The sequence below is a fragment of the Blennius ocellaris genome, assembly GCF_963422515.1.
Source record: "Blennius ocellaris genome assembly, chromosome: 9".
Taxonomy (NCBI): domain Eukaryota; kingdom Metazoa; phylum Chordata; class Actinopteri; order Blenniiformes; family Blenniidae; genus Blennius; species Blennius ocellaris.
The window spans coordinates 2241421-2263560 of NC_137658.1; the positions used below are offsets into that span (position 1 = coordinate 2241421).

Consider the following 22140-nt stretch of genomic DNA (forward strand, 5'->3'; position numbering starts at 1 on the left):
GCCCGGAGAAACCCAGAGGGATCCGGGACTCTTTTCTCTGGATCAGGACCCGGTACTCGTGGTGTGTCGTGCCCCCCCCCACCCCCCTACCCCACCCCACCCCCTTCCTCCCCTCACCCCCACCCCTCCTCCACCTCCTCCTCCTGCGCATCGCTCCTCTTTCCTCCACCTTAATCCAGGTGGTCCTTTTGGCTGTTTTGAGTGGCTGCTACAGGGAGGATTATTCTTCTTCGTTCTTTCTTCCCGCCGTTCCCGGTGAAGACAAAGCTCCCAGAAGGACACTTTTGATGTTCTCCATCCAGGACAGCCTCCCCCGGGGGGCCCTGACCATGAAGGAGGAGCCGCTCCCCACCGGCATGACCCCGGTCCGCTCCTGGATGCAGGGCGCGGGGATTTTGGACGCGAACACGGCGGCTCAGAGGTAAAGGAAACAAACAACCCCCCCCCCCCCCCCCCACCCCTACCCCTACCCCTACCACACCAACCCCCCCACCACCACAAAAGCAAAACAAATCCCTTACAAAAAAAGCAGGAAACTTTTCATGTGTCGCCTGAGCCGCTGCCTGTCAATGTTGATTGTTGAAAGGGGAAAGTGGCGTCTGGCGTCCCGCAGGGCGCGTCCGGGACGCGGCGGGTCTGGACGCTCAGGTCCGGTGAAAAATGTGGTGTGGGGGGGGGAAAGAAAAGTTGGTCGCTGCTGCTGCACGACAGGAGCTGAAAGAGTCACACTCTTTTCTCTATAAATCTGAAAACTTGAGGGGGAAAAGAGAAGCGAGACGAGCTGCGAACTTTGCGTCCGAGATCCCAAAAAAAAGCGTCAGGCGTTTTGTCAAAAGCGCTCAAATCTGCATTAAAAGTCACTTTACATCAGTTTAAAAATCCTAAAATCCCGATTAAGAGCAAACCGTTTGAGATGAGCTTTTATTATTATTATTATTAATATTATTATTATGTTTCTACCCGCTGCTTGGAGCAGCGCGCGGAGCCGCAGCTTCCTCACGCCGCCTTCCCGCGTCTCTCCAGCGGACTCGTATTCCAGCGGCTCCCCGGTGCGCTGCGGATCTTCCTCCTCCTCATCTCCCTCCTCCTCCTCCTCCTCCTCCTCCTCCTTCTCCTTCTCCTTCTCCTTCTTCTTCTCCTCCCAAAACCCGCAGATAAAACAATGTTTACACGATCCTCGCCGCGGAGCCACACGCGAACCTGCCGCGCACTTCGGGCTCCGACGCGCCGCGCGTAAAAAGGCGCCGCACGTCGAATTCAACAATTAACAGCACATTATTGAATTAAAGCTCGCGGATTAAGTCGCGTGCAGCTCACAGTTTGTAACGCGCTGCTTTAAAACAAAACAAAAAAATCCCCCCAAAAAACACGCAGATTTTGATCGTTTATTTATGAAGCAGCTCAGAGAAAATTCATCCACATTTTATTGTCACAGGTTCAATTAAAGATTCAGCATTTCTTTTAACAGGCAATGATTTACAATATTAGACCTCCGCGGCTGAGCGTCTCTCAAATACATTTTGTTTTATTTTAAAGCTTTAATAAAATAGGATCAAATAAAAAAAATCTAATAGTAATTCCAAGCTTCAGGATGACAAATATAATTTTACACGTTGAAGTAGGAATAAAAATGCATCGTCTATTTTCTGATCTTGTAGAAGTTTTTTTTCTTTTGTCTTTCCGTTGGAGTTTAATAATAATAATAATAATAGTAATAATGATAACAAAAAAAACCGCTCCGCGGTGAAATCTGACCGCTTCACTCAAAATCAATCAATGCGGCTTTACAGCGAAGCTTCAGGTTGAAATCAGCGCGAAGCTTATTCACAGAAAAACAAAAAAACAAAAAACTAAACACAAACAAAACAAAACAAAAAATAAACCGTTCTCAACTTCCAAACATTTCACGGTTCCCGCAGCATTTCACCCTCCATTTAAATCTTGATTTTTTTTTTAGTTTTTTTGTTTCTTTCTCCTCCCGGAAGGTGAAGCTGTTTTCAAAGTGAAGCTGCAGCTGTTTTCAGACACGTCGCAAGCAAAAAGCTTTATTTCAAAGTGTAAATGAGATCCAGAGCCGGTGTTGCATCCTGCAGCCGAAACACACAGAAACACCTGTTTTACATCCCGACCTCTAAAAGCTGTCAGCACCCAGTTAATGTGAAGCAGAGGCGACTTTATTTAAGGCAGGATGTTCACATGTGAGACTGACAGCAGCTCCCTGCACAGGATCTGGAGGGGGAAATGCTCACCTTATCACAATAAAATATACACGAATTAACACTTCTGAAAGGCTAAAAATCCTTAAATATCTACAGGCATGTAACTGCTGTCACAGATTTACACCCCCCAAAACAATTTACATTAAAATGAGCAAACTGACAAATAAATTAAAGGTTAGTTTGAATTTGGTGTTTTAATTTTAAATCAAAGCTGATTTTTTAAAATTAGTTTTACTCGTTCTGAGCTCCAGTAGTCAGAATAAAAGTGAGATTTAATTGAGCTGTTAAATACGAGCTTTTTGGAACCTCCACCTATTTTTTTACATATTTGAAGAAAAAGAAAACAAAAAAAAAACTGATCTGGTTCTGGAGTTAAAAAGTCAGAAATGTTTTTTGTGGAGCAGAAATCAAGGAAAAGAAGTGAAAAAGACGAAGCAGTTTCTTCACTCAAACCTCCAATATGAGCGTCAAAGCGCCTGAACCGTGTTTCCGTATCGTTTCGGTCCCCGAGCTTCTCCACTGACCTGAGATCAGCGGCGAAGCGTCGAAACGTCCGGCTGCGTTTCCCTGGAAAGCAGCCGAGAGCCGGAGCTCCTCTGAGAAACCGGCTGGACGCTGAGAATCCCAGGTTTTCTCACAGCGGCTTCTGCCGTCAAACGTCACGCCGGAGTCTCGCTGTCAACCTCCTGAGAGGAGAAGAATCTGAAACATGCAAGCAGGAGAGGCTTTTTTATCAAAATGTCTCATTGCCCTGGTTTCAAATCGTCCAAATCAAGAAAAAGTCTGAGTCTTCGGGACGTTCAGTATAAATGTGTTTTCTTTTACGTTCACCAAGTTTCCTCACGGACCCTGAAATGTTTCTTAGGATTAAAAAAAAACAAACCACAGATAGAATAAAACAGACGTTAAAGAAACGCTCGTCTGCCGAAACCCTCCTGGTCTGCGTCTCCCGTCGTCGTTCTGCGTGGTTCTGCGTGGTTCTGCGTGGTTCTGCTGCTGAAACTTCCTGTCCGGCCCGGCGGTCGGACGTCTCCGTCCCCCGAGGTGGACGCCTGAAGCAGAGGGACGAACTGCTGGACCGTCCGGCGGCTTCAAAGCAGCGAAACCTGCACAAAAATCACTGCTTGTTTTTTTGTTTGTTTTGTTTTTTTTTTTACCCCCGAAGCTGCAAGAGACGGTGAAACGGAAGCTTCCGGAGCCGGAAGGCGCCGTTAAAGGCTTCGGTTTGAATTTCACTTGCGGGGAAACGTCGTTTCCTTCACTTCCGTTATCACCGATTTTCATTTGTGTCGAATCTGGAAAGAAAAAAAATCCACAAAAAAATCTCTTAAATGTCGATAATCGCTAATAATCTGTTCAGGACGACGAGTCCAGATGAAACCTGAAGCGACAGGTGGATCGACCTGCGGCTCCTCAACAGTCTGTAATTGAACCACGTGACCTTTAACCTCTCGTCCAGAAAGACCTACTGGAATCTGCCCAGTTTGATTCACTTCCAAGATTCAAATGAGAATAAAAGTGTCGCGGTCTGAGTCTAGAAGGAAGGATTGAAGCTCAGGTCAGACTTCGACACGTCGACGGGCGAAAACAAAAGAGAAACGACGAGCGACGGGGAAGTGAGAGAGTCGATACAGGGGAAAAAAAAAGCTCTGAGCTGCAGAGGAAACGTTAAAACGTGTGAAATGCGGAGGGAAATGTTGTGCGGCGACACGTCAGAGGAAAGGAAGAGGCGAAGGGAACGTCGGCCGAGCCGCAGCACTGTCGGAGGAATAAACAAAACGAGACGCGACGACGTCGAGAAGTCAGGAAAAAGACGAAATCTGCACAAGGAAGTGAGAAGTAGCAGCGAAAAAGTGAAAAAAAACAAGAGAGGATGGAGAGAATTTGTCGTTTTTCTCTCAAAACGTCTCGAATCTGCAAGATTCAAAAGGACGACTTCAGGATTTCGCTCGTTTTTTGTAAAATAAGTAGAATAAAATTAACAGTAAATGAAGTTAAATGAATTTCATTCAGCTTGGAAGTGAAATCCAGGAGGAGAAGTGAGTGAATAGAAGGTTTAAGGACAGAAGAGTCTTTTATTGTGAAAGTGCCTCAAGCAACAATCTCAGTTTGTGTTTGAATCAGTTTTGTCTTTCAGCAGAAACTCAAAAACAGAAAATACACGTGTAAAAAAAGTGCATTTTTGATCCTTTCTTCTTCTGCTTTTCTTTCCTCTGCCTCCACAAACATCTAAACAATGTAAAACCTTTCAAAAAAAAAAAAAAAAGATTTAAATGGAAACAGGAGATAATCTGTTTTCAAAACAGCAAATAACTAAAATAATCCACTTTTTTTTTTTTACTTTACTCCTAAATGTGCACATTTAAGGCCAAAATAAAGCCGGCAGACAGTGAGAGCAGAAATTTCCCACGTTTTGACGAGCACCTGAAGCAGCTTTGACCTCTGAGACCTTTGAAGTAAAAGCTGTTTGTCTCTGACGGAGAAAAACTTCCTGATTTGGCTTCAAAAAGGACAAACGAGGAGTTTGATATGACGACGTGACGCAAGATCTTAACAACAATAAATGAAAAAACTCCACAAAATGATCAACAGAAATGAGAATAATCACAGTTTTCCGCTGCACAGATGAATGCGGTTGTTTTCGTTTCATCTAAATTCATTTTAATTTGTTAAAAGTGACTGAATCTGCAGTTTGGAGGACGTGAATCCTGCCGACGCTGAAAAATCCCACACGTTGATTTGCACTTGAATGTAACAGCTTCCTCTGATAGTCTTTCTGTTTTGTTTTGTTGTTTTTTTGTGGGTAAAACTTGTTTGACAAAAATAACAAACAACTTCCAAATAAGCTTAAGATTAAATGAAGAATAAAAAAAAAAGCCTGTTTCTGTTTTCAGGCGTTTCAAAAAGTCGCCCGATTAAATTAAAAATCTCCAGTTTTGAGTCGAACCTGAACTTCAAGAAGGAAAATCAACATTTATTCTTTAAGTTTTAGTCCAAAAAGTTCTAATGAAGAAACAGGAAATCCTTCGACTTGTTTAAAACTCTGACAGGTTTTAAGTTTGAAAGTGAGCAAGAAGAACTTTACATTTAGAGATGAAAATCCTGCAGACGTGGAAAGTTCCCACATTCTTCACGTGCACCTGAACCTAACCAGCTCTGACCTCTGACCTCTGACCTCCCAGAGGCTCCAGTTTGATTCCTTCTCATTTCAGTGGATTTACGTCTGAAAACACATTTTATGAGGTGAAAAATGACGTTTTTTCTCGTTAAAAACTCAAAAAAGTGTAAAAAATGTTTTTTTTCCCATGAAGCAGTGAAGCAAAATGTTTCTTTCATCCTTTTCTCCTCTTCAAAGTGCTTTTTAAAGCTTTTTAAGGTTAAAGTCTGAATCTATAATAACTGTTAAATGCAGTTTTTGGAAGAAATGTGTGTGTGTGTGTGTGTGTGTGTGTGTGTGTGTGTGTGTGTGTGTGTGTGTGTGTGTGTGTGTGTGAGGGAGCAGAGTGAGTGATCCCTTCTTCTCCACCCCGCCGTCGTCCTGTGGGGTTAAAAGACGGAGTCGTTCTTCTTTGGCATCATTTGTCATCGATTCAATCATCGGTGTTCGGCGGCGGCGCTCCCTGGTGGTCCGGGGGCGAACAGGGGTGGGGGGGGTGGGGGGTGGGGGGGGGTGGGGGGGGTGGGGGGGGTGGGGGGTGGGGGGGGGTGGGGGGTGGGGGGGACGTACGTGGGAAAACTCGAAAATCCTCTTTTGTAAAAATAGTAAAAGTTTGTGGTTTCAGACGGAATGAAAACATGAAAACCAGATTCCTTCAATCAGAAGAGAAACGATGGAGGATTAGAAAAGCAGTGGGTTTGTTCTCGTTCTCTGCCGGACCCTGAACGCACCGCGGGGCCGGTCCAGGACCCTGAACGCACCGCGGGGCCCCTGTCGTTAATCTGGACGTTTATTTCACATCGCTTCCTTAAAAATGCTCATTTTAACTGAATGAGTGCAGGTGAAAGGATGAAGGGGTGAGAGTGGAGGTGAAGGGGTGAGACTGGAGGTGAAAGATGAAGGGGTGAGACTGGAGGTGAAAGATGAAGGGATGAGACTGGAGGTGAAGGAGTAAGACTGGAGGTGAAAGATGAAGGGGTGAGACTGGAGGTGAAGGGGTGACACTGTTTTCTCCTGGAAACCCTGAACGCACCACGGACTCCAGCACTTGTTTTTAGGATGAAAAAGTCAAAGTTCACTTTTATTCTTCATTCAGGTTTTCAATGTGTGAAGAGAAAAACACAACCTAGATATTTATGTTTGTCAACACCTCTTCCTCCTCTTCCTCTTCTTCCTCCTCCTCTTCTTCCTCCTCCTCTTCCTCCTCTTCACTTTCGCACAATTAAACTCTTGAACGACGTCTGTAAAACGTGTTGGATAATTAATCCGCCTGCATGAACGTCGTGTCAGCTTCATCTCTGTAAATCCTCCTCCTCTTCTTCATCCTCCTCCTCCTCTTCATCCTCCTCCTCTTCATCCTCCTCCTCCTCTTCCTCCTCTTCTTCTTCATCCTCCTCTTCCTCCTCTTCTTCATCCTGCTGGAAGTGAAGCCGACTCGTGTAAATGAACGAATAAAGCTCAAAGTCAACAGACGAGAAAAAAAGAGGAGCAGGAGACCAGACCTGTGTGTGTGTGTGTGTGTGTGTGTGTGTGTGTGTGTGTGTGTGTGTGTGTGTGTGTGTGTGTGTGTGTTGTTGTGAAGCTGCTTCGGTTGTTTGACGTTCCTGAAACCTCGTCTGCTTTTTCACTTCTGTGCATTTTCACACGCCGAACACCTCATCCAGTGTACTAATTAACACACACACACACACACACACACACACACACACACACACACACACACACACACACACACACACACACACACACACACACACACACACACACACACACACACACACACAGTTACAGTCTTAAAATAAGGTGCCGTCACCTCAGAAAAGCGTTACTGTCCTTTAATATGTTAAATGAAATTTTCAAACGTTTGTTGTAAATTGATCGTTTTGATCCGTGACGTCACACATGTGAATGTTTTGAGGAGGCGTTCGAGGACCTCACGTTAACCAGGGCTTCACCTCCAAATGCGTTTGGGAATCCAAGACGAATCAATGTTTTATCGACGATTTCACTGCGGATTGTAACTGTAACTAAGCCTCAGGGATGTAATCTGATTACTTTGAGAGAAAGTTACTGTCTTGAATGTGTAAGGATGAGGAGTTCGAAACGTTTGTTGGAATTTTATATTGAAGCTCGTTGGAAGGATGTTTATTGGTGAAGTGTGTGTGTGTGTGTGTGTGTGTGTGTGTGTGTGCATGTAAAACTACTAATAAAGCAGTTGACAGTTCAATGATGCATTCAGGTACCTCACGTCAAACTGGAAACCTATGGTTCATCCATCCAAAGTGTAAACTTTCATTTTAGATGCTTTTCACGCTTGTAATCTGATTACTTGTAGACAAAGTCTCTGTTTTCTGAAGCAGGAAGGTGGTAGAAGAACGAAAGACTTATAATCCAGTGTAAAAAGTGTGATTTTTTTATAGTGAAACTTCATTGTAGATATTAAAAATGAAGAAATCCTCAGCAGAGGCGTTCAAGGACATCACGTAAAAGTGAATATTTACCTGGAAATGAAAAAAAAAAACTGCAGTCAGGAAAGCGTATCTGCATTCCTTTTCCCGTTACAATGTAATCTTATTACTTTTACATGTTTACGCGCTAAAATTGTGAAGAAACAAAACCTGATGCTCTGATTTGTCGTTTTGTGAAGTTTTTCTTTTTTTTTAATCATCAATTAAATGCGGTCAATTGTTATGATTGATATTCATCACAACATAAATGTTACTTCATTTTATTTCGTCACGTTTCATTAAAGCAAAATTGTTAAACACAAAACCTTGAAGTTTTTACCATGACGCTAATCTTACAAATATCTATATTTACATTTTTATATATATTGTTATATCTTACAATTTGGTGTTTCTTTTTAGTTTTTTTTTTTAATTTTAGGATTTAAATCAAAGAGAGTTTCTGAGATTCATTGATTTATTTCCAGTTTTATGTTATCGACTCTCAGAGTTATTGATCAGAGCTGATTGATTCAAACGCTGCGACTTTAACTGAACCTGAAACCGTCCTCGAACGCCTCACGAGCCGGCCGCCTCATTAGTTCCCATTACACACACACACACACACACACACACACACACACACACACACACACACACACACACACACACACACACACGGGTGTGATTGAGTAAATGTATTCCAGGGTAATTGTGCAGCTCTGCATAAATCAACACACGGAGCAGCGTACAGGAACAATATGTGCATATTTTATCAGGACAAACCAACATCCACCGCAATTAGAGGGACCTGATGGTGTGTGTGTGTGTGTGTGTGTGTGTGTGTGTGTGTGTGTGTGTGTGTGTGTGTGTGTGTGTGTGTGTGTGTGTGTGTGTGTGTGTGTGTGTGTGTGTGTGTGTATATAACAGAGTAAAGCAGGTTCATGTTGAAAGTGGACGCCACTTTTTGCAGAAGAAAGAACCATCAAAGTGTCACATTTAATTTGGTTCCAGCTTCACATCCCAGAGAAACGTTTTCTCTCTCTCTCGCTCTCTCTCTCTCTCTCTCTCTCTCTCTCTCTCTCTCTCTCTCTCTCTCTCTCTCTCTCTCTGTCTCTCTCTCGTTAATTCAGATTAATAATAAGTTTTCTTTACTCGTCTGTTGCACATTTTAACAGACGAGAACACTGAGTTCTGCACCTGAATATTGTTTTTTTTAATTTATATTTCCACCAGTTTTACTCATAAAAAGGCCCCAAATCTCTTCATTTCTTTGAGATTTAACTGGATTAACAGGATGTTTCTGCACAGCTGGAGTCAGACTGAAGCAGCTGAAACTCCTGATGCTTCTTCAGTGTCTGATACTCCTGATGCTCCTGCTGCTCCTGCAGCTCCTGCAGCTCCTGCAGCTTCTTTAGCTCCTGCTGCTCCTGCTGCTCCTGCAGCTCCTGCAGCTCCTGCAGCTTCTTTAGCTCTTGCTGCTCCTGCTGCTCCTGCAGCTTCTTTAGCTCTTGCTGCTCCTGCTGCTCCTGCAGCTTCTTTAGCTCTTGCTGCTCCTGCTGCTCCTGCAGCTTCTTTAGCTCCTGCTGCTCCTGCAGCTTCTTTAGCTCCTGCTGCTCCTGCAGCTCCTGCAGCTTCTTTAGCTCCTGCAGCTCCTGCAGCTCCTGCTGCTCCTGCAGCTTCTTTAGCTCTTGCTGCTCCTGCTGCTCCTGCAGCTTCTTTAGCTCTTGCAGCTCCTGCAGCTCCTGCAGCTTCTTTAGCTCTTGCTGCTCCTGCTGCTCCTGCAGCTTCTTTAGCTCCTGCAGCTCCTGCAGCTCCTGCTGCTCCTGCTTCTGGTTCTCAGACTTTCTGCTGCAGCTCCGATCCACTTCCTGTTTCAGAGCGCTGCTCAGTGGAGGCGACAGGAGCTGCTGTCGGTGTGAGCGCTGCTACTCCAACATCAACACTCTGTATTCTGTGTGTGTGTGTGTGTGTGTGTGTGTGTGTGTGTGTGTGTGTGTGTGTGTGTGTGTGTGTGTGTGTGTGTGTGTGTGATTTACACTCTGAGCGTGCTCAGACGCCATCGATACTGTTTTTATTCCACCTTGTGCCAAAGTGGTAACAGCCGGATCGGAGTGGATGGAGCTGAAATTAACATAATGGTGATGATGATAATGATAACGAGTGCAGTGAGTGGAGGAGGAGGAGGAGGAGGAGAGGGAGAGAGGAGGAGGAGAGAAGAGGAGGAGGAGGAGGAGGAGATGGAGAGAGGAGGAGGAGAGAAGAGGAGGAGGAGGAGGAGAGAAGAGGGAGAGAGGAGGAGGAGAGAAGAGGAGGAGGAGGAGAGAAGAGGGAGAGAGGAGGAGGAGAGAAGAGGGAGAGAGGAGGAGGAGGAGGAGAGAAGAGGAGGAGGAGGAGGAGAGAAGAGGGAGAGAGGAGGAGGAGGAGGAGAGAAGAGGAGGAGGAGGAGGAGAGAAGAGGAGGAGGAGGACAGAAGAGGGAGAGAGGAGGAGGAGAGAAGAGGGAGAGAGGAGGAGAAGAGAAGAGGGAGAGAGGAGGAGGAGGAGGAGAGACGAGGAGGAGGAGGAGGAGAGAAGAGGGAGAGAGGAGGAGAGAAGAGGGAGAGAGGAGGAGGAAGAGGGAGAGAGGAGGAGGAAAGAAGAGGGAGAGAGGAGGAGGAGGAGGAGAGAAGAGGAGGAGGAGGAGGAGGAGTAGAGTGTCTCCTCCTCCACTGAGTTCGGTCTGGGTGTAATTGGTGATAATGGTGGTGTTCGGTGGTGGAAGTGACGCTGATGATGATGAGGATGATGAGGATGATGAGGATGATGATGAGGATGATGAAGATGAAGCAGCTGCCAGATTCAGTCTCTGAGAGCTTTTACAGCTTTTCCTAAAAATCAGCTTCATCCGGAAAAAACAAATCACTCAAACTGTTCAGTCCTTTTGTTTATGTGTGTGTGTGTGTGTGTGTGTGTGTGTGTGTGTGTGTATGTGTGTGTATGTGTGTGTATGTGTGTGTATGTGTGTGTGTGTGTGTGTGTGTGTGTGTGTGTGTGTGTGTGTGTGAGTGAGCGACAAAAGTTGTTTCCTGTCCTGATCAAAAGAGGTCAAAGGTCAAAGTTCACCTGAAACCTCATGAAGTCACTGATTCACTCCGTGTGAGTCCGTGAATATCAAGTACACCAAACAAGTTCAACGACAACAACAACAACAACAACAACAACAATATGAACAATAATAATAATAATCATAATCATAATCATAATAATAATAATAATGTTATTTTTTATTACTGCTGTTGACTTTTCTGATCCTTTTATTACCTGAGAGTCTCTGATGTGATTGTCTGGAACCTGGAGCACATCACCTCCTCCTCCTAAATCGAAGAGGAGGAGGAGGAGGAGGAAGAGAGGAGGAGGAGGAGGAGGAGGAGGAGGAGGAGGAGGAAGAGGCTGTGAGTAGGAAGAATTAGCTCCACAAACTTCCTCCAAATGAAGCGTGAAGCTTAATGGAGGTACAGAAAGGTCACTGCTGCATTAATCTGCCGCCGGGGGAAAACTCCTCTGAGCCGAGGAGCAGAGAGGAGGAGGAGAGAGGAGGAGAGAGGAGGAGTGAGGAGGAGCAGTGAGGAGGAGGTGCAGCAAGGAGGAACAGCGACGAGGAGCAGAGAGGAGGAGCAGTGAGGAGGAGCACTCCAAAAAAGAAACTAAGCAAGAATAGATATTTATCCACCTCATAGTTGCAGGGCGGGAGGGAGGGAGGAGAGGAGGAGGAGAAGAGAGAGGAGGAGGAGACACTACACTCTTCCTCGTCAACCTGTTACTCCTCTTCCTCCTCATGCTGCTCCTCAGATTACTCATATTACTCCTCCATTTCTGCTGCTCCTCCTGTTACTCCGTCTCTTCCTCTTCCTCCTCATATTACAACTCCTCCTCCTCCTCCTCCTCCTCCTCTTCCTCTTCTTCCTCCTCCTCTTCCTCCTCCTCCTCCTCTTCCTCTTCCTCTTCATCTTCCTCCTCCTCTTTCTCATCCCCTTCTTCCTCTTCCTCCTCCTCCTTCTCCTCCTCCTCCTCCTCCTCCTCTTCTTTGAAACATTACATTTCAGTCGCTTTAAAAGAATTTTGCTGAAACGTCTCAACAATCCTAATTTTTATTAAAAGTTTCAACCAACTTAAATAAAACCGATGTCGTCAACGTCCGCGTCTCCAATTTCACCCTTAAAATTCCACAGTCCTCGATGTATTTTGCACTTCTTTATCTTTTCAAGAAGAATGTCTGAGTACCGAACACGGCGCCCTGAGGAACGCCGCCGCCGTCCTTCTTCTCTCATGTGTAACCACGTCTTGTCGAGACGTCCCCGAGGACTGAACCGTCCGTCTCCCTTTGTGTTTCAGCGGCGTGGGTTTGGCCCGGGCTCACTTCGAGAAGCAGCCGCCGTCCAACCTGCGCAAGTCCAACTTCTTCCACTTCGTCCTGGCGCTGTACGACCGGCAGGGCCAGCCGGTGGAGATCGAGAGGACGTCCTACGTGGACTTTGTGGAGAAAGACAAGGTGACCATGTCCTCCTCGCTGGTGGGACACACTGTGTTGCAGAGCCGCCGAAGCCTTTGGCTTCATTGACTTCAGTGGGAAGCGGCTCTGGACTCGTTTGTTTTGGGTTTTTTAACTTATTGGGGAAGAAAGTCGGAAAGAAAACACAGTCGATAACAAATGTTCAACAATATGCAGTCAAAACTAGGACAATCTAGGACAACTGGTCCAGATCAATCTAGGACAACTGGTCCAAATTGATCTAACTTGTCTAAATCAATCAAGGACAACTGGTCCAAATTGATCCAACTTGTCCAAATTGATCCAACTTGTCAAAATCAATCTAGAACTGGGCCAAATTGATCTAGGACAACTAGTCCAAATTGTCCAAATCAATCAAGGACAACTGGTCCAAATTGGTTCAACTTGTCCAAATCAATGTGGGACAGCTGGTCCAAATTGTCCAAATCAATCAAGGACAACTGGTCCAAATTGGTCCAACTTGTCCAAGTCAATGTGGGACAACTGGTCCAAATTGATCTAACTTGCCCAAATCAATCTAGGACAACTGGTCCAAATTGTCCAAATCAATCAAGGACAACTGGTCCAAATTGATCCAACTTGTCAAATCAATCAAGGACAACTGTCCAAATTGTCCAAATCAATCAAGGACAACTGGTCCAAATTGTCCAAAATCAATCTAGGACAACTGGTCCAAATTGTCCAAATCAATCTAGGACAACTGGTCCAAATTGTCCAAATCAATCTAGGACAACTGATCCAAATTGTCCAAATCAATCAAGGACAACTGGTCCAAATGGATCCAACTTGTCCAAATTGATCTAACTTGTCCAAATCAATCAAGGACAACTGGTCCAAATTGTCCAAATCAATTTAGGACAACTGGTCCAAATTGTCCAAATCAATCCAGGACAACTGGTCCAAATTGTCCAAATCAATTAAGGACAACTAGTTCAAATCAATCTAGAACAACTAGTTGAAATAAACTAGAATAGAACTGAGTAGAACTACTTGATTAATCCCAGAGAGAAATTCCTGATTCAATCTAGAATAATGATCCAAATCAGACCAACTGGACCCAAAGATCAACATTTCTTCACCTTTCTGCATCAGTTAACAGATTTTCTGCACAAAATGAACACTTTCATGTTCTCCTGTGTTTGGAAAGTGAAAACAATAGAACATATAGATTATTCTGAATAAACCCACAGTGAGAACATGCAGACTGGGGAACACACTGTTTGTTTGGAGCGTCGAGGTGAAACGATTCCTACTTAAAGAACAAATTTACACCCAATTAGTCGTGTCCCTCCATCCATCTCCTTTACTGGGTCGTCCAGGTGACGTAGCAGAGCTGCAGAGGAGGAGGAGGAGGAGAAAGAGGAGGAGAGTGTGACGGAGCCTCGCTTCAGAAAATGGGTGGAGACTCTGAGACTTTAGATCAGGGGTGTCAAACTGATTTCAGTTGAGGGGCCACATCAACCTGATCTGACCTCTGGAGGCCCAACAAGTCAAACATCACATTAAACTGCAGATATGGACAAATGCAAAGTCTTTCCTTCTTTTGATCCTTTTGAAACTGCAAGAATTCGCCAGTCTATTCTGAAATATACATATTAAAGGAAATCAGATATTATTATATTTGTAAAAAAAAAAAAAAAACACCCAAAAAAACCCTCAGTCACCTGTAGCTGGATATCGTATTCATCTGGAAATTGTTTTGAGTTTACATGTCTAAAGTATCACTTCACATAAATTGGACACTTTTATTGTGAAAGGTGTTGAGTCATGTGACCTCCACAGATTGCATTAATTAATTCTGACCAAGGGCGGTTTTGAATGCCATTTTTGCCAATCGAGTGTTTTTAGATCAGCCTCTGTCAGTTTTCATTTTTAATACTTCACACTTCAAAAATCACACGGCGGACGGATTAGACGGTCTGGTGGGCCGGTTCTGGCCCCCCGGGGCCGCATGTTTGACACCCCTGCTCTAAAGGGTTTCTGGCCCGGCTTTTCCGGCGCCGCAGTTTGCATGCCGGGCCACTAGTTGGTGCTGTGTTTTCTACATGCTGCCTGCAGGTCGCAGACATTCAAAGGCTGCAGCAAAATTAATTGCAGTCAAACTGTACAGGGTGAGTTTTCTCTCCCGACGTAGTGCAGAATTTTTATTTTTTTTATTTTATTTTATTTGCACACAGACGGAGAAGAGACGATGGACATTTTCACTACAGGAGACGTGTAACGTTAGAATTTCTCCACAAGTTAATGGTTGTAGGCTGAATCGCATTTAAGTAGAAAAAAAAAAAAAAAAAAAGCTGCTGATGTGTCGGATTTGAGTCCAAACGTTCACTGGATGGAAGCCATGTTTGTTTAAGGAGCTCTGAAGATGTGTGTGTGTGTGTGTGTGTGTGTGTGTAAGGGAGGGAGACACTGTATGTGTATATGGCTAAACGTGTGTATTTGTATCTCCGTATCTATATTTAAATATAGGTACATAGACGAGCAGACAGGACAAAGGCGGTCCCGCGCTGGTCGTGGGCTCATGAAACGCCGCTGCTAATCCCACTAATGATAATCATAATAAGGCCCAGACAGGTTCGGGGGGGGTTTGTTGTTTGATGGGCTGCCAGCTGGCACCGCTGCGTCCTCTCCGCCCACTCGCTCACCTCACCTCTGCTTTGACCTCTAGTCTCTCGCCCCGACACCAACACACTGGGACCGAGCCAACACTCCCGGGCACAGTTGGCACCGAGCGGCCGAGGGAGCGAGAGGCGAGGGGAGGCGAGGGGGAGGGAGGGGAGGGGGGGGGTAAAGGGTGAGAGGAGAGGAGAGGAGGAAGGGGTGGGAGGGGGGGGTGAGGTCAGCAGAGAGGGAATTTAGAATAATCTAAAAAAAAAAAAAAAAAAAATAGAGGAGATGGAGAATGAAAGAGACGCTCAGATGTTTAAAGTCGGTCTGAGACGGGGCGACGCCCCCCGGCCTCTCGCCGCCGCCCCCAATTTGATATGTGAAAGAGAAGTGACGTCTCTGTAAAATATATGGTCGGGTGTCGTTTATTCCTTTAAACTGGACGTAAAAAAAAAAAAAAACACCCCTTACATCCACGTCTGTTGTAAAGTGGTTTAAAACGGACCAAAAAGACACGTTTATCGCTCTTTCCTGGTTAAATAATTCAGCTCGTCCTAGAAACTGTCCCACGGTGTGCTTCTCATCAAAAATTCTGTGTACGCCGCTGATTTTCTCACACGTTTTTTTTTTTTTTTTTTTTCATATTTTAAGATAAACGCTTCTCTCGGGTGAACTGGCAGGAGCTTTGCTAAAACAAATGAGATGTTTGTATTGTATATATATATATATATGTATTTCTACGTTTCTATTATATTATATTCTTTATTTAATTAAAAAAAAAATTCAATGTGATATTTAAGAGGAGCAATTTATGCAGTAATGACAGTAAAAAAAACAAAACAGGTTCAAACTAATGCTTCCTGTGTGTTCGGTGTGACAGGAGTACAACGGCGAGAAGACCAACAACGGGATCCACTACAGGCTACAGCTCCTCTACAGCAACGGTGAGAAGCAAATTTATTTATTTTATTTTTATTAACAGGTTGAGAATCAGAGCGGCAGGAAAGTGTTTAGTAACTAGTTTCTAACTAGTCTCCCGACTCAACGATGATAAATTCGGTTTTCGACGTCTCGCCGTGGCCGAAGGGCCACAATGGAACTGATCTTCATGTTTCAAAAGCTCCGTCTCCATGGAAACGCAGGAAGACACGCAAACCGCCACGTCCTCGTGAACGCCGTAGCTCTTCTGCACGCGCTCAGTGGACGGACAATGGGAACAAAGTTTCCGCCGTCGTGTCGTGACTCTCAGTCCAGAGTCTCCTGGGACGTGGTGCTTTTATTTTGACAGTCACCGCAATCACGTATGGAGTGTTTTGTTCTCGGCGTGCGGTTTCATTATAAAAAAAACAAAACAATGCCGACCGCGCCGTTTTCCGTCGCGTCGACGCAAGTGAATGATGTGTTTTCACCTGAAACGAGTCTCGATCCGGATTATTCTGGCGGGATTTTTCCTGTGAGGCCGAGAATGACACCGTGGTCGTTAGCATGCCCCCCCCCCCCCCCCCACCCCACCCCCACGTGTGCAGGAGCGTAAAGACGAGGTCCGAGTGGGACTTTCTGTCTCCGTGACGGACGGCTGAACCGTCCAGGGTGTAACCTGGGACCCACTCCAGTAACCCCCCCCCCCCTCTAACCCCCCTCTAACCCCCCCACCTGGATAACAGCTGCATCTTAAACTCCGTCCAACATGGAAATATGGACGTCTGTCAGTTTTTATTGTCCGACAGCCCGAAAGTCACGTTTCCTGGTTTGAGGTCGTGCAAAATAAAATGTCACAATAAAAAAAAACCAACCTGTCAATTAATGAGACATATTTACATCCGTGACGCTGGTAAGGTAAACTCTTTTGGGGCTTTTTTGTCGGGTGCTGCCGGGTTTCAGATCTGCGGTATTGATCGAGGCGGCGGCGTTAACGACGGCTCCTTCACCCCACAGGTACAAACGGCCTGCGTTCGTTCGCGCACCATTTTTAAAGTTGAAGCAGGAATTCGTATTAAAAAAGGTCACCTCAGCGGACTTCCACTTTAAACTCGCTTGCTGCATTTTTAACAACGCGGGGCCGGGCTTGGAAAGGGAAAAAAAAAAAAGAAAGAAAGAAAGAAAAACCTTTTTTTTTTTTTTCATTATCGGCGTGCAGAGGCCCGAGCGCACGTCAGACATCTGGAATATGTGACGGCTCCGAGCCGGAGCCCCGACTCTGGTTTGTCCATCCTGGGAGCTCGGGGCTGATTCAAAACACACACGGCTTCCCCTGGCCGGGCTCCAGAGCTAGCAGGACCGGCGCTCATGCTCGCAAGACCCCCGCGGAAAAAAAAAAACCGGCCAGATAAAGTGGGACATAAAAGAGCGTTTTCTTCCGCGGCGGAATAAATCACTCTAATATGAGTCGGCGTGGTCGGGATTAGCCGCGTACGGGGGTAATTGACCTCATCTGCAACCGGGGGACGGATAGCCGCCATTTAGGCCGCCGACTTGCTCGGGCGCTCGGCGGCGCGAGAAAGTGAATCATGTCAATTAGAAAGCGGAAGAAGCTGCGAGGGGGAGAGAGGGAAAAAAAGAAAGGAACCGCGTGGAGCACAATTAGAGCTCCTCCTCCTCCGCCGCTAACAGGTGTCCCCGCCAATTTGCCTCCGCCGCCCCATGTCGTGTCTGTGTCACATTTACGCCCGGATGCATAGCTAATAAAAAGACAAGCAGTCCTGATTGATATTTAATTTGTGGGCAGAACGAGGATTCCTTGTTATCCTGGAGGAAAGAGGCGGCCCGGCCTATAAATAATGAACGGCGCCGGAGCAGCGCTAATGTTTGTTTTTGCCGAGGGGGGGTAGGGGGGGGGGGTGGGGGGGGGAGGGGGTTAGCGGAGCCGCGACAAGCGCTACACAACACATAAATACACTACCGGGACATAAATAACACCAGAATTCATTTACAGCACATTATTAGGAGTCACTTCTTTTGTTTCGGGGATTTTTTTCCTTTCTTTTTTTTCTTTTTCTCACGCTGGGAGCAAATTAGCATAAGAGGCTAATGCATGTATGTATGTTGGTTGTCAGACTCGCATAATTACAGCAGTAATTCTTGTCTAAACTCTGCATGTGTGTGTTTGTGTGTGTGTGTGTGTGTGCGTGTGCATCATGTCTCGGGGAGACAAAGTACATTTTTTTTCAAACTTTATTTTGTCATTTCAGTCTTTGTATGCTCCGGTGCCGTGTAGTCTCAGGGTCTCCGGTTCAATTCTGGGCTTCGTGTCCTTTCTGTGTTAAGTCTGTTTCAAGTTCATCCACACGATGAGAAAAACGATCTTTTTTCACCCCAGCCTCCAAAAAAAAAACACTCCGTCCACTCGTCACTATGAACTCGTCTCAACACGAGGCTCCAGGGCCTGTAGTACACCTGCCAGGCCTGTAGGGGCGCTGTGACTCACCAAACACACCAAAAACACAGAAGAAGACAGAGCAAATAGAACTTTAGAAGTAGGATCCTGCTCATGAACCCAGACATAAACCACTCTATAATTCTAGTTCTATAGTTCTATGCTCTTCCTGCCGCTAGCGTCAGTAGCTTCTGCAGCTCCGGAGCTTTTAGTGTGTGATTGTTGTGGTTATTTGATGACATCACGGACGATTACGTCATATTTTCGCCACAGAAGATCGTTTTTTTCCTTAAAAAAAGACGTCTTGTTACTTTAAATGTGTTTTTTCTCACTGGGCTTCAGGAGAGCGTCACAAAAAAAGAACAATCCAGATCCACTGTCAGTGAAAACAGGAGCTCGCTGTTGACGTTGTTTTTGTTTTTGTTTGTTTGCAGGAATCCGGACAGAACAGGATCTGTACGTCCGGCTGATCGACTCCATGACCAAACAGGTGAGTCACACCTCCTCCTGTCACACGTCGACTCACGTCTTCTTCCTTTGTTTCACACATTTCAACGTCATTAAAAGGAGCCGCCGTCCCCGAAAGTTATTACAAGTGAACAATAGAATAGAGTAGAGTCGCGCTGGAGAGGGAGAAACAATGTGTTTCCTCCTACATGGAAGTTTATTTGATCAAACTGCAATGGTCTGTTTTTAAATACCACAAAATTAACCTTTTCCTGTTTGGGTAGAAGGTGACGGTGTGACGAGTTTCTGTCTGTGGTGGATTACAGCCCAGCGAGGCTGGCAGGAGGTGCAGGAGGAGAAGGAGGTGCAGGAGGTGCAGGAGGAGAAGGAGGTGCAGGAGGAGAGGAAAGTGCAGGAGGAGAAGGAGGTGCAGGAGGAGAGGAAAGTGCAGGAGGAGAATGAGGTGCAGGAGGAGAGGAAATTGCAGGAGGAGAGGAAAGTGCAGGAGGTGCAGGAGGAGAGGAAAGTGCAGGAGGAGGAGAGGAAAGTGCAGGAGGAGAAGGAGGTGCAGGAGGAGAGGAAAGTGCAGGAGGAGAAGGAGGTGCAGGGGGAGAGGAAAGTGCAGGAGGAGAAGGAGGTGCAGGAGGAGAGGAAATTGCAGGAGGAGAGGAAAGTGCAGGAGGTGCAGGAGGAGAGGAAAGTGCAGGAGGAGGAGAGGAAAGTGCAGGAGGAGAAGGAGGTGCAGGAGGAGAGGAAAGTGCAGGAGGAGAAGGAGGTGCAGGAGGAGAGGAAAGTGCAGGAGGAGAAGAAGGTGCGGGAGGAGGAGAGAAAGTGCAGGAGGAGAAGGAGGTGCGGGAGGAGAGGAAAGTGCATGAGGAGAAGGAGGTGCAGGAGATGTACGATATGCAGGAGGTACAATAGATGAAGAAGGTGCAGGAGGAAGAGGAGGAAGAGGAGGAAGAGGAGGAAGAGCAGGGCTCTGATCCATGATGCAAATTGACATTTTCTGTAAAAGAAACAGGTAAAAACGTGACCAGAGTCTCACTTCAAACTGAAAATCTTCATTTTACAGTCAAACTGGTTGAAACAGGATTTATTGGTCGTTTCCACCTTTTCTTCACGTCTCGAGATGTTTAAACGATCTGCTGCTCCACAACCAGGAGGTCACTGCCGTGTGAGGCTTCGTGTTGATTTAATCGTCTCCAAGCTTCACAGTGAGGAGGAGGAGGAGGAGGAGGAGCAGGAGGAGGAGGAGGAGGAGGAGGAGGAGGAGGAGGAGGAGGAGGAGGAGGAGGAGGTGAATCAAGCCTCAGCTGAGGGATTTATATCCTTCCTTCATTTGAAGCTGCTCTTCAGACCTTCTGTTGCTCCTCCACCTCCTCTGCACCTCCTCTGCACCTCCTCAGCCGCCATGCAGCTCCGGTGTTTCCCCTCCCAGCTTCTCCTTCGCTCCCTCCTGATGTGTTTTCCTTCCCGGCCGCCCGCCGCCCCGCGTCCTCCCACCTTTCCGGTTCTCACTCACTCAGGAACCCACCAGGGATTCGAACCTGTGAACGGCGTCACCGCCAACCAACCCCCTCCCCCCTCAACCCCCCCCCCCCCCCCCCGAATATTTCCACATTCCTCCCGATCCTCCTCTTCCTCACTTCTGAGGTTCCGACAGCCGGCGGGGCTTCGTTTCCCAGAGTGCAGTGCGGCAGGGAGCTTCATGTAATCGTCACCTTGAAATAACTGATTATTTGGTTTAAGAGTACAATTTTTGTTTTTATAATGTCGAAATACTTTAAAAATGTTCTATGTTTTTAAATAATTTTAGTCGAGAACGTGTGGTTATCGTACGGAGAGTAAATCAAATATCGTTTATTGTTCAGAAAATAGTCACATTAATGAACTAAGGAACTTTACCAAACGTTTTTAGTAAAAGTGACAAAATAATAAGAATACAGTTTAAAAACTTGTGGTTTTACGATGATATATATATATATATATATATATATATGTAATGCATAATATTTGTGTCCATTTTGAATGTAATAGAGGTAAAACACAATCCCTTACCAGTAGTTTAACAAAGTATTTGAGCCAGTACTTTACCTTATTGCCTGGTTAAAGATCCTTTAATCATTTCATAATAATGTAATATTAAACACACAGGACGGAATTTCTTGGGGAATAAAAGCCATTTTGGCCGGTTTTAGCAAAGTGTTCCAGGTCGTTATGACATCACTAGTTTCTCCAAAACCCACAAGAGGACGAGCTCAGAGAATTAAACCTTTCCCCAGGAAAACGAGAGATATATCTTGGCTTTAGAGAATCCAGAGATCAGACTAAAGTGTGCCGCAAGATGACAAAGAGCAATAAATGTACGTTTTCAGATGCTGATTTCAGCTCCAGACCAGAGAAAATTAATCAAATGATCCGGATTTATTATATATTTTCTTAACAGTTTGAAGCTCATGAAGACGTTCGTCGTCGGCGTTAAAAGTGTGTGTGTCTGAAGAGCAGCTGTGTGTTTTGGGCTCCAGAGCAGCCGGCGTGGCGATGGAGAGTAAACAAACAGCATCCGGAGCTCTGCAGTGTGGCCGAACGCTGCAGAGTTAATCTCCGCCGTCCCAACGCCGCTCGTCTGCAAACACCTGTTTAAAGCTCCCGCAAGCCCCGCCCCTCTCCCTCCACCCAACCCCCCCCCCCCCCCCTACACCCCCCCCCCCTCCCCCCGCCAGCTTCCGCGGCCTGTCGGTATGTCACCGATCGATGCGCCAAGCGGCTCCCCGACAAAGCGTCAGCCGCGCTCAGCGATCAATAGGCCCTAATGTGGCACAGCGACGACACACTGGAGACAATAATCCTGACACCTCCTCCTCCTCCTCCTCCTCCTCCTCCTCCTCCTCCTCGGCGACGGCGGCTCGCGCACACACACACACACACACACCTTCACCTCCCGCTACGCGACGCCCCATTGGTCGACAGTCGGAGTTGACAGACGGTCGACTTGGAGTCCCCTACCCCCCACCCCCACACCCCCTCCCCCCCCCGGCGGATCGATGGCGGCCCCGCCGAGCGCCTGTTAGGGCCCCGTGCATTAATGCAGATTAAACAGTACCACACAGAGAAGGTGTGTTTGTGTGTGTGTGTGTGTGTGCGTGTGTGTGTGTGTGTGGGGGGGAGGGGGGGGGTTGTTACACTACGAACAACAAACTGGAGTTTATCTGCAGAAAGAAAGTCGTCCCTTCTGCCAAGCGCCTCATCCGGACGTGTTCGTCTCACACACACACTTCAGTTTGCCCACCAAAGTACGTTGCTCTTCGTCTTAAGGGATTCAAACCGGCAACTTTTGGTCGG

General features: G+C 46.2%; 1 protein-coding gene across 1 annotated transcript in view; it reads left to right on the forward strand.

Moving 5' to 3' along the window:
- Positions 1-231: 231 nt before the first annotated feature.
- The window catches only part of LOC308134613 (transcription factor COE3-like), a gene marked incomplete at its 3' end in the record, with an annotated part of 33443 nt that continues 11534 nt past the window's right edge, over positions 232-22140 (forward strand). The window contains exons 1-4 of the mRNA XM_080502385.1: positions 232-421; positions 12194-12350; positions 15859-15922; positions 18786-18841. Of these exons, the coding sequence (XP_080358511.1) occupies positions 288-421; positions 12194-12350; positions 15859-15922; positions 18786-18841 (411 nt within the window). The 5' untranslated portion in view covers positions 232-287. The remainder of the gene's footprint in view (positions 422-12193; positions 12351-15858; positions 15923-18785; positions 18842-22140) is intronic.